Consider the following 12,803-nt stretch of genomic DNA (forward strand, 5'->3'; position numbering starts at 1 on the left):
AAATGCGAATCAATGTCTCCAGGTTGCACAATGGCTGACGTTGCCATAACAAGGACACAGAAAATTCTACTAGTCCCTCTTTACCCACCACATTTTACAGCTACTTCCCTCAGGCAGGCGCTACCGATCCATGGGCAGCAAATCCACCAGACATTTAAACAGCTTCTTCCCCCAAGCCATTAACTCTTTAAACAGTAACCCAAATAGAACTGTGTAGTGCCTCTTTGCACATTTTGGGTGATGATACTAGTGCAGCGTGTTCTACCGGAAACACATTCCTTGTGTGTTCTACATACTTGGCAATAGAGATGATTCTGATTCTGAAAGGAACCATCCATCCCTTTTAAACATTTTCACACCTACAAGCTGGGCAGCAGAATACTGGCAGCAAACATCCAGCATGCGGTTCACCACTCCACAAGTTGACTCGTCAGAAATCACACACCTCTCAGAAATAAAATCCATAACAGAATTAAATTCCATAACTTCCTGAAACTTAACAGTAAAAAACTGAACTTCTCCTTGTCTGTACCAACTCCACCCTCTAAAAGCCAACAGTTTTTCTCTCACTATTGATAGTTCCACCGTGCCCCCCCTTCCTTCAGGTTAAGAGCCTCGGTGTCATCCTCGATAGCTCAATATCTTTCCACTCCTATATAAATAACATAACCTGTTCCGCATATTATCAATCGTCTCTGCCCCTCTTCCACCCCTCACACCAATGCTATCCTTGCCAGTCTTGTCACCTCCCTTATCGATTATTGCAATTCACTTCTATTCGGTGTCCATCAAAAATGTCTTCATAAACTACAATTAGTCCAGAATTCTTCAGCCCGAATCATCACAAAAACCTCTTCCTTTCACCACATTTCACCCGTCTTGCAGTAGCTCTGGAAACGATGGATCTCATTTCCACCCAACATTCAAAATATTTACTCTCTATGCACCTCCAAATCCGTCCTCAAAACCCATCTGTTGAAAATCACATTCACAGTGTAGTTTACTCAGCTCTTTGATTATTTATAAATTTGGTTATGGTTTTATTCAAATGTTCCTTTTGATTGCAAAGTGTCCTTGGATGCTTTGAAAGGATCTTGTAAATCCTCTATTATTCTTATTCTTATTCTTAATGTAGCCACAAGGGGGCACAAGCCAGTGTCTTATTGTGCCGGTCCCAAGCTCGGATAAATACAGAGGGTTGTGTCAGGAAGGGCATCCGACGTAAAAAAAAATTGCCAAAACAAATATGCGAATCAAACCCATGAATCCCAGACCGGATCGGTCCAGGCCCGGGTTAACAACGACCACCAGTGGTACTGTTGACCTTCAGGGTGCCGGTGGAAAATGGACTACTGTTGGTCGAAGAAGGAGAGGAGGGAGGTGTGCCCGGAGGAAAAGAGAGAAATGGAACGCCAAGAGTATCGAACTAAGAGTAGGAACTTTTGAATGTAGGAACAATGACAGGTAAAGGTAGAGCTAGTTGACATGATGCAGAGAAGGAAGGTTGACATACTGTGTGTCCAGGAGACCAGGTGGAAAGGGAGCAAGGCTAGACGCTTAGGGTCAAGTTAAGTTGTTCTATCATAGTGAAGACAGAAAGAGAAATGGAGTTGGGGTTATCTTAAAAGAGGAGTTTGTTAGGAATGTCTTAGAAGTAAAAAGAGTATCATATAGAATGATGAGTCTGAAGCTAGAAATTGAAGGTGTTATATTAAATGTTGTTCATAGATATATGAGTTTGATGTTTCTCTTTATTTATAAGTAGGTTCGTTGTCAGATCTTCCAGGCAGATGATGCGCAGAGCTTGATCGTGGCGTAGAGTCGAGCAAGTCGTGCTGTGAAACTCCGTGCGATGCTGAGCAGGTCTCTGCGAGCGGTGCGTCTGTCCGGGTCTGAGTCCGAGATGAGTCTGAATCTCCCTGTCCCACGACAGCTGCTTTTATACCATTGTCAAGCCTGTGATATGCGTCAGGGTGAGACGCACATCAAGGAGATCAAGGAATTGAAAGACATTAAAGCTTAAAGCTGCGGTGCGCACCGGTGACGCCACAGATATGCCCCACAAGTCGGATGTGAGTTGGCGGATAAGGAGAAATTTTGGTTGGACTTTGCTGCCTCGCTCAGCATTTCATTCATTGCGGCTCCCCTATCAATCTCTGGTCTAGCCCTCCTCCTCTGGTCAGGCAGCCTCGGTTCCTTCCACATGGAATTTGTGTTTTACCTCATCAATCTGAAGTTGTGATAGCAATTGTCGTTTGTGGATGTTGCGACGCAGAGCTTGTGTGGCTAAGTATGACGAGAGCCTTGGTGTGCAGTGTGGCTGTGTATTTGTTGGCGCATTGTTGGCGCTTAGAACTGACGCAGATTTACAACATTGGGATAAGAGACCTGAACCAATCTCTCCAATTTTCAATGTACACTACAGCTCCTTGTTAACTTTCAAATTTCAACTGTAGCAAATGCGTGTGACGTCATACATACTGAAAGCTATACGTCTCTGAACCACTGTTTAAAATAAACTTTTCATCTCCTCTTTCATGTACTGTATAACCGCTTCTAATACAAGGGTTATGTAGGAAGAGTTGTTTCGGTTGTATTATTGTTGATGTTTATGTTGAGTTGTATTGTATTAGCTGTTATACGTCTGTGTAAGCTCTCAGTCGTACAGGAGTGGTCCATCGACGAGAAGGTTTCTTCAGCCGTCATCTGTACAAAAGTGAAGGTTTCGGACGTTTCGCCTCCTATCCAAGAGGCTTCGTTTATTAGCTGTTATGAAAGTGAGATATAAATAGAGATGTCTCAAAATTTTCTTTTCTCGGGTGGGTCCTTCTTCCCCACTTTTCATCATTTTTTAAGGACAACACTCATTCATCTGTTTTTGTTACGGTATTTTATACATTAGGACTTAAAATGTAACTTACTCCAAAGTCCAAGATGGCATCCTGAGTAGGCAGCCGTCGGCAAGTGCTCTCATCAGCCTTGCTTTTTTTTGTGTGTGTGTTTTCTTTTGTCACTGTGTTGTTCTTGTGTCGTGTGGACCAGATGTGGATTGGATTTCATCATTTCTGGACAGAGGTGGGCAAACTCCGGCCCGTGGGCTGACCCGCCAAATGTTGGTACACAAGTAAGGTTCGATGTGAATGACATTCCTTTCATTTGGACTTGTAATGAAAGCATTTCAACACTGGGTGGCCCAGTTAGTTGAAGTTGCAGAGCACAGGGAGGGAGGGGGAGACAAAGAGGGAGGAAGAGAGATAGAGGAAGAAATCTCATTTAACCGAAGAAACGACAGGAAAAAAAGTGTTGGCCCCACCATTTCTTATTATTGGATCCTAAATGGTGACATACAAGTGACTCTTGATTGCAGTGAGTTTAATTTAATTGAATTACATTTATGCACCTAGGTCGTGGTATTCAAACAAAGAACAATAATTACAGCGGAAGAGAAAGTAAGATGTATCTGATTAAACGAAGCGGGCTACATAGTACGAAACATTCAGGAGACACTTCGAGTTGGAAAGACTAAAACCTACAAGACTTTCAAAAACAAGAAAGCGATTCTTGCTCAGTCCGATTCCGGCAATACCCATGCTCCGAATCAATCGCTTGCGACTCAACGCACGTTTGCACGTTTCGTAGAATAATTTAACTATTATCAGTGTTTGAAATGGCGTCTGCCCAGTGGCCCGGGGCGTACAACTTTTACGTCGGGCACACAACTTCCAAAACATCTCGGCCCGGGTGGCCAACAACTTCTTCAAGAAAAAGAAAAGTGATTTTTTTTTTCAAATCAAACATTTGTTTTATTCAATAAAGCAAAAGCTACACGCCACATGGACTCCTCTTTCTAAGCGGCTTTCAAAACTCTCAAGTACACGTTTCAGTCGCGGTGTCGTCCGAAGCACAAAACAGGCTTCTGATTGGCTGCCGGTGCCGATGTGACAGGTTGTAAAGTATCTTATTTCATATTTTGGTTACATTCGCATAGTTATATTGGTTTACAACGCCTGCTTCGGTTAGTGTTTCGTGTGGGACCGATTTAGATCGTTGGACAGGAAGTTGTTGGACGCATACGTTTGCATTATATCTGGGCATTCGAAGTAAACCACTGTTGAGTCAAGACGTATCCCACCGCTTGTCTTGTGGTTTTTTTCTGGATCCCACAACACCGTATCTCCCTTACCATAGGGGAGAACGCAACATTTTGGAGGCACCGCTGGGATATTTGCGTTCGAGTGTTGTCTACTCGCCGTGGGTAGAAGCTCGCGCCGAATATCCCCAATCAACCCAGTCGGAGTGGCATCGCCGTTTACTGTTTTTTTTCCTACCTGTGCTCTGGTTGCATCTCTGTGCGTACATCCACCACTGGAGGGCGCTGGAAGTCTATGAAGTGAATCCGGCCAGTTGAACTGCGTGTACCCTCTCGAAAATAGAGTTAGAGGAATTACAGTTGAACATCAAAGGCAAGTTATTTGGACTGAATGTTCAACAGTTGTCAGAGTTATGTGCTGAAATCCAAATAGCTGGACTGAGAAGAGAGCAACTTACAGGAAAGACTCGAGGCCAACTAATTAATATTGTGTCAAACTACATTGAAAGAGCTGAATTAGAGCTAGAAGATTTGCTACGTGTAAAGGACTTGATTGAAAGTATAAAAGATTTTGAACAAGGAATAGCCAAACCAAGTGAAAAAGGTGAAGATGCAGTGCGAAAGAGAAGCATAGTGCCCCCAGACACTGCCCCCTGGCGCAAAGATTTCAAGATATCTGGACAAATAGGTGAGCTCGGACAAAAAGATAAACTCACATTTCCTAGTTTTGTCAGACAGATAGAAAGTGGGCTCAGTAAAGGCTACCAGGGGGATGGGATCATCGATGCAGTGGTTCGTGCCATAACACCAGGTCTGCAGTTGAGAAGCTACCTCAAAGGGAAAGAAAACCTCACCCTACCTTCTTTACGAAGGATTCTCCGATCTCACTATCAGGAGAGAGGAGCCACTGAATTGTACAAGCAGCTGTCATCGGAAGTGCAGACTAATAAAGAGTCCCCGCAGGACTTTATACTCCGTGCAATGGATCTTCATCAAAGGATTCTTTTTGCATCTCAAGAGGCCGAATCAGGGGTGAAGTATGATCCTACATTGGTCCAGAGTTTATTCCTGCACACAGTTCTGACAGGGTTACAGAGTGACAATGTAAAGAGTGACATGCAATCTTTCCTCCTGCTAACCACCACATCAGATGAAGTACTGTTAGAAAAATTAAACATAGCATGTGCAAATGAAAAAGAGCGACAGGAAAAAAAGAAAAATGCTGCTCCGCGGCTGACTACGGTGAACACTGTCCAGTTAGATGACACACCAGCCTCGATTGGGAAGAAGACAGTCTTAAAGCTCAATACTGTTACTGTGCCGAATGAACTCCTTTCAGAGATCAAAGAGATGAGGTCAGAGATCTCATCTCATTTTCCATACCGCTTATTCTTCATTAGGGTCGCGGGGGGTGCTGCGGGCGGAAGTGTCCCAGATCAAAGAGACTATTCAGAAACTAACAGCCACTTCTCAGCCCTTCAGCGGAGGATCTGAACGCCTGAGTGACCACTACCCTGAACAGGTCGTCTTCACTCCACCTTCACCATATCAGGTAGATCCACCAGCCAGGCAAAACTACACCCAGCACTCCCCATCAGCTCTTCATTTAGTACCACCCAGCACCATGTCCCAGGCCGATAAGGGGGGCAGCACAGTTCCAGCAGCGGTCCGCCCCTCAGCAATACTACATGCCCCGTCGCCCTCTGCCCAGGTGTTATTCTTGTATTCAGACAGGCGAAGAATATTGTCAGCACTGTTTTAAATGTGTAAGTAGTGATGTCATGATGCCAAAAGAAATGTTAAATAATTTTGTGTTTTCTGGATTTTGGATGGGAGAAAGGTACGCATTTCTCCCCATCCAAAACAGTAGAGTTGGGCGACCACTAATTAACTCTGAGAAGGTGATTGCAACCACCTGGGAATGGCCAATTGCCGCTGGGACCCGATTGGCCAGAAGCTCAGGTGAAGCACCTTTAAAGCCAGACTGAGCGAGTCACTTCGGGGAGGAAGAAGAGGGACAAAGGACAACCTGGAGAGCAGTGTTACCTGGGGTCTGCCGAAAACTGATGTCAACTTCAAATAAAGAAAACTCACAATACCCTTCCTGCATCTGGCTGAGATCAACTTTTATCCTCTTTCCACCTGCTTGCTGTCTCGCCGCACGGCAAGTGAACATTTCAGAGCAGGCTGCAAAGCACAGAACCCAGCCAGGAGCCACGCTTTAAACTAGAAAGGGTTACCCCAGTGGGACATGGTGTGACCACATAGACAGATAGGTCCCAGTGTTACAGTGGTGCTATGAAAATGGAATGTAAGCCAAATGGACGGGGCCACGTGTGGACACGTGGCCCCGTTCAGAAGAGACATAATCAGTCATTTGTCGAGCGTACAGATAAGAAACAGTCTGGCAAATTACCTTCGGTCAGGGAGTTAGTGGGAAAGAAATGTCTTATTTGGTGCTTTTATGAGTTGAAACCTAAGAGGGGGAAAGGCAGATCTAGGATACTCCACCGCAATCTCATGCTGCCATGTGATCATTTGCCATTAGAGACTTCACTACAGCCCCAGTCAAAGAAAAAGTCCACTCGACAACGACCGAACAAGATGCCGGAGATGGATTCAGAAGAGGATGATGAGGAGGATAAGTATTATCCAGTGTTGCATCGCCAGAGCGCCCGACCAGACTCGCCAGAACTGCGGGACGTGAGCTTCGTGGAGACAACCCACCATGATGACAATCAACTGGGGAATGAACTGCCGGGGACAGTCTGCGGAAGTTGACCAACCTCAGGAGGGCAACATTGGTCCGGAAAATGATCCACCTGTGACGGTGTGTCCCCCTTTTCCCCATCCACCCCCCAGTAATCCTGATATTGGGGAAAGTAAACGGCCACGACGAGAGCACAGGAGACCCAAGTTATTCACGTATGATAGCCTTGGTTCGCCATCTTGTTACAATGCAGGGACAGTACATTGTTATGGTGAACAGACAATGCCTTGGATGCATGGTGCACACCCCTATTATGTCACGAAGTACTACAGAGATGGTTAATCGACACTTCTGTTTGGTAGTACAGTGAGATGGACACAGGAAGACCCGATGAGCCCCAATGAGTATAATTCAAATGGAATGTATGAAATGAGTTCCAGTCTGTGAACTGTTGATTATTATAATGTAAACAGAATGTATGAAAAGAGTTCCAGTCTGTAAACTGGTCATTATTATAGGATGGATGCAGTTCATAACACCGTGCGTAATTGTTTTGGGCATGTCGTCCAGCGCATTTATGTATTTACTAGTACATATGTTGGGGACAACATCTATTTTGAGAGAGAGTATGTGACAGGTTGTAAAGTATCTTATTTCGTATTTTGGTTACATTCGCATAGTTATATTGGTTTACACTGCCTGCTTCGGTTAGTGTTTCGTGTCAGACCGATTTAGATGATTGGACAGGAAGTTGTTGTACGCATACGTTTGCATTACATCTGGGCATTCGAAGTAAGCTACTGTTGAGTCAAGACGTATCCCACCGCTTGTCTTGTGGTTTTTTTTCTGGATCCCACAACACCGTATCTCCCTTACCATAGGGGAGAGCGCAACACAGAGTATACAAATTGCCAAACGAATGTTAGTTTGGCAATTTGCATAGTCAGCACCGGCAGCCAATCAGAAGCCTATTTCGTCCTTCGGACTACACCGCGACTGAAAAGTGTACTTGAGAGTTTTGAAAGGCGCTTCGAAAGAGGAGTCCACTAGCTTTGAGCAGACAACGCAACGCAAACGTTGCCATTGTGCACCATGACGACGAACGACAACTGGAGCAAAATCTTCGGCAAAGGATATTTACTATAAATTAAGCAAGGGATCATTTGTGGTAGGTACTACCTTAATTAAAAAAATCATTTATTCTTGCAACAATGTTTTTTTTTGCGATTTGTTGTCTTATTGTGTTTCAAGTTGTGAAAATGGGGCAGGCAACTTTTCAGAGTTGTCTGCCCGGGTGTCCGCTAACTTTTTGTCATGAGTTTCAGACACTGCTATTATCATGTTAAATACCTTGAGCAAACTGGATCATTTATAGTAGACGTGGGCACATTTTCAGCATGACATTCGTGATCCACTGGTTAAAAAGACACTTTGATCCTCTCCTCTTTCATCTATCACTGCTTCAGACAACCAAGAGGGTGCAGAAATTGCTTAAGATTGAATGACTGTTTGTGTCTTTTGTGTTGTGTCATATTATTTCTTTTTTTGTATTTTGTTGGTTTGACTCCAAGAGTCTTCACAGCAGCTCCTATCCTTTTTTGCTACTTATTCCTTTTCCTTTGCTCTTCATTTCATACAGTGGCGGTCCGTGCATTTCACACCTAGGCCTTCAGTGAAGTCCTGCTTAGTCCGACTTGACCAAATATCCCTCGTAATACCATAATTTATGACACAACGGCTGGAGATATCATTTACAAAAGCACACGCACGCAATACTAGGCGTGGCATCACCTTAATCGTCTACAACGCAGGCTATTTTCCGGAGCAATTACACATCAATAAATCTGCATCAGCAATTAGAACTTGTCACTATACGTGATACTGCAAACACTTAAAAATAAAAGTACATTTAAAATTATTAAGTCCACCAAGAATATGCAATCTTTAACAAGATTTTACGCTAAATTACAAAATGTCAGTTTAATATAAGAAAAAAAGACAAGACGTTCACAAAACGAACTATTTGTTGAAAATAAAAGTAAACAAATCTTTTACAATTGTTCTTGAGAATAGGCCTACATGGGACAGCGAGGTGTCCTCTCCTTCAGCCATTGTGGGTTAAAAAAGCGAGTCGATATACTTGGTTTTTCTGCTAAAGTTTCCGGGTCTGATCTGTTGTAGCTTGGTTGATTTGCATAGCGCTGCCTCCGCTGAGGGCTGAGGTAAAGTGAGTATCCAATCACAGGACGTGTACATGTCATGTTCAACGCGAGGCCCTCTAGCTGGCCTTACTGTGCCAACTCGTGATCTGATTGGCTATCGCAACTATATATCAACTACATGTGCCCGTTCATGTACAGCGCACAGACGCCCTCACTGTTGACTCTGAAGGCGTCGGTCAGATTTCATACAGCCTGGCGACACAAGCTAGCTGAATTCTGATTGGATTAAAAACTCTGTACCTAAAACTACAACACTGAAAAGAGCATAACCAAATGGATATAATATAACATCAAGAAAACAGTATGTAGAATAATTCTATATATGTTTGGAAAAAAAAAACTTTTTTAATGAAATTGACTTTTATTATAATTATGATAATGATGTCTGATTATGTTAGGCCAGCAGAGAAGGCCTTGCTGGCTCTGACGGCCAACCACTGATTTCATAACTTTACTGCTGTGAATTCTGAATTTCTTAAATGTGAGACAAAAAATCTTATCTTATCTCTCATCTCAATGCTTTCAATGGCTCTCTACACGTGGATTATTGCTAAAGAAGGGCGAGGAAAATCCGACTGGACCGCACCCTGCCCACCCCCTTTTCTAGCTACTCCTCTCAGGCAGGCGCTACCGATCCATGCGCACCAAATCCAGATGGCATTTAAACAGCTCCTTCCCCCAAGCCATTAACTCTTTAAACAGTAACCCAAATAGAACTTTATAGTGCCTCTTTGCAATTTTTTGATGATGATACTTGTGCAGCGTGTTCTACCCGAAACAAATTTGTTGTGTGTTCTACATACTTGGCAATAAAGATGATTCTGATTCTTAATCATGGGCCCGGCCGGAAAGTGGGGTTCCTCTGTAAATAATTTTCTGACACGGAGAACTAAGTAAACATTGAAAATCTTTGAATCTTGGTTGTAAAATGGGATGTGTGCTCAGTGGATTTTGTCTTTCCCTTAGTAAACTAATGATGTTTTCACTGTCATCTGTCCGTCTAGGTAATTGCTTTTTCAAAACAGCAGGGTTTGCGCAACTCGCGATCAGAGGATAGTGGCAGCTCTGTCAGCTGCTCTGGGTCTATTCGATATCGATTACTTATGGACCAGGACCCATCACTACCTGCCTCTACGACTGGTGCAATAGAAGGTATGGACTGCTCAAAAATCCCAATCATACCTTGTCTCTATCAGATTCATTACTGCACATTCACATACAAATTTAAGTAGGAATTGACAAGGTCCAGAAATGAACCAATGGTCTTTAGATTCCAGTCCCTGGCCCATGGATGATCATGGGAAACACTGTGCTCATACCTCATGGCTTGCTGTCCATGGATCCATTTGAAGGTTATTATTCAAGAACCAGGGTTATGGTGGCCCTCCACGGAGGATTGGGTCTGGGAAACAATAAATCCTGTCAAGTGTTCATCTGGCATCAGGACAAAAAGAGTGTTTCACACCATCTGTGTTGTTCTGCACCCGAGTATCAATCTAGGCATTGAGTGTTATTGTCTGCTCAAGATGTCCAATGTCAGCCAGATCAAGTGCACAGGACTCCATGGTTCCGGATACTAGACCCTCACTGCCACTGCAAGCAAAGGATGGCGGTAGGCTGTACAAGTTCAGGAAAATGCTAGCAGTCAGGGGACAGAGGTCAGGGCAGGCTATTTCTAGTGGACTTGCAGGGACATGGGTTGGAGGAGAGTGGAACCCACAAAGGAAAGTGAAGCGAAGCGAAGAAAGTACAGTTAACATAAAATCACATAGATGACCCTCGTTGATTCAGGACTGCAATGGGGGCCACCCAAAGATACCTGGGCCATCAGGGGTCTGTTCTCGATGGTTGTTTGTGTTTGGTACTGAATGACTCTCCTCTTGTTTCACCTCTCATTTCAGGTCACTTACCCTTGCTTTTGTGACATTCTGATTGTCAGTCCAACTCTGATTATTTCCACCTGTTGGCCCTGCCCTGGTGTATAAATGGTCCTTGTCTGCCATTGCCCTGTGACAGGGTGTTTTCTCCTTGTGCATGGACTCTTGTCATAGATTTGACCAGTCCTTCCCTTGTTTCTGCAAGTTTTCTCCCACTGACCCTCAAAAAAATGTCTCAATTTTTTTTACAGTAACCCTTGCAAGTGTGTGTTGTGTCCAAACCTGACATAGACAGGAGGTGACTATTTACAGCATGGATGTAAAACTCAAGTCTTGGAGGGCCGCTGTCCTGCAAATTTTTAATGTCTCCCTGTTGCAACACTTGATTCAAATGATCCAGCTCTGCGGAATGACGTAGATGCTTTTCATTTGAATCAGGTGTGTTGCAAGAGGGAGACTTGGAAAACATGCAGGATAGCAGCACTCGAGGACCGCAGTTTGACACCTATGATTTATAAGAACCAAATAAAGAGGTACTTCTGAGCAGACTTATCAGTCAAGGTCAGCTTCCTGCGTTTTGTTCATGACTTATGTCTTCCATCCATATCTAAAATATGCCTGGGAGATAAAATGAATGTTGAAAATTATTTGAAAATGTGTGGTCTTTTGTGAGCAAAAATGTACCCACATGCAAACTTACAAAAAGTGTAATATACATCTACTGAAAGGAGATGCATCTCATCAATAGGTGTATCTTAGATTATTTGTTTTTATAACACCCCCCCCCACACACACACACACACTCAATTTCCGAACGTTATTTAAAGGCTCTAATGATGTGTTTATTTGTCTTTCATTTTAAGCCCAAGGTTTGGAACGGACCAGCAGTATAGTCCGTGTTGAAGCCCACCCAGAGTCAAATAAGCCTGTGATGAAACCTCTGAGCAATGATGGAGGCGGATCTAGGCACCATAATCCACCAGAAAAGCGACCATCACTACGAAAGCCAGCCTTCAACATCAATGATTTCAACAGGAATACAGACACCTGTGATTCGATGCAGGATGTCGAATCACTGGATGGGCAAAAAAGTGTCACTGGGACCAAATCAGAAAACAAAGTTGAAGAGGGTCTACACATCAGTTACCCACATGTAGTATATCAGTCGCATTCTAATTTTCAGGATCTCAACAATGTCAAACCTTCCACTCCCAGTGCCAAATTTACTCCTCCTTTCCATCATCACCCTCAGTCAATCACTACCATTAGAATAACCCCTGTGGAAGGGATTAGTGCTAGTACAGATGGCAGCTCTGACAGCCAGTCTGCCGCTTCTTCGAGCGGGGAATGCACATTGAGAGAAAGAAAAAGTGACACCCTTATTCAATTTACTCAAGATTCAGGACTTATCACTGATCACATTCTCAGTGAGAAAAGCGACTTCTTCAAAAGTGAAAGCAGTAATTTTTTCAAGGAAAACCTGAAAAGTTTTCAAGACAATCCACATCCCATCCACTCTGAACGGCATTTACAAGGAATGTTTGGCCGTCCAGGCCTGCAACCTCCACCTACTTTACCCCGTCCCCAAATGAATCATTCCCCACATCCAACTCTGGGGTTGGCTGCTAAGAAATCTTAATGTAGAATACAAGTGAAAACATGATAAAATGTTGTCTTGTATAATCAATGCAGTTATTACTTTCAGTGATATTAGAGTATAATATAGCTGCCACTGAAAGCCTACATGGAGCATCATAACCAGGTGGCTGGCATAGTCCGTCGAACCAATGGCGAACCAACCTGATATTGTGGTCATAGACAAAAGGGCAGAGAAAAGCCGTTGTAGTGCATGAAGCAGTCCAGAGTCATGGAAACATCAGAAAAAAGGAACACAAGAAACTAGA

The 12,803-nt window shown here is 43.6% G+C and overlaps 1 protein-coding gene across 2 annotated transcripts in view; it reads left to right on the forward strand.

Moving 5' to 3' along the window:
* LOC148891953 (phospholipid phosphatase-related protein type 4-like) overlaps positions 1–12,586 on the forward strand; it is a 76,406-nt gene extending 63,820 nt beyond the window's left edge. For both annotated transcript variants that reach the window (XM_089007464.1, XM_089007465.1), the window contains 2 exons: positions 10,027–10,174; positions 11,763–12,586. In XM_089007464.1, coding sequence (XP_088863590.1) covers positions 10,027–10,174; positions 11,763–12,538 — 924 coding nt within the window. In that variant the 3' untranslated portion in view covers positions 12,539–12,586. The remainder of the gene's footprint in view (positions 1–10,026; positions 10,175–11,762) is intronic.
* The last annotated feature ends 217 nt before the right edge of the window (positions 12,587–12,803 follow it).

This window comes from Hippocampus bargibanti, linkage group LG11 (assembly GCF_051943395.1).
Source record: "Hippocampus bargibanti isolate YZ-2025 linkage group LG11, ASM5194339v1, whole genome shotgun sequence".
In the NCBI taxonomy this organism is placed as follows: domain Eukaryota; kingdom Metazoa; phylum Chordata; class Actinopteri; order Syngnathiformes; family Syngnathidae; genus Hippocampus; species Hippocampus bargibanti.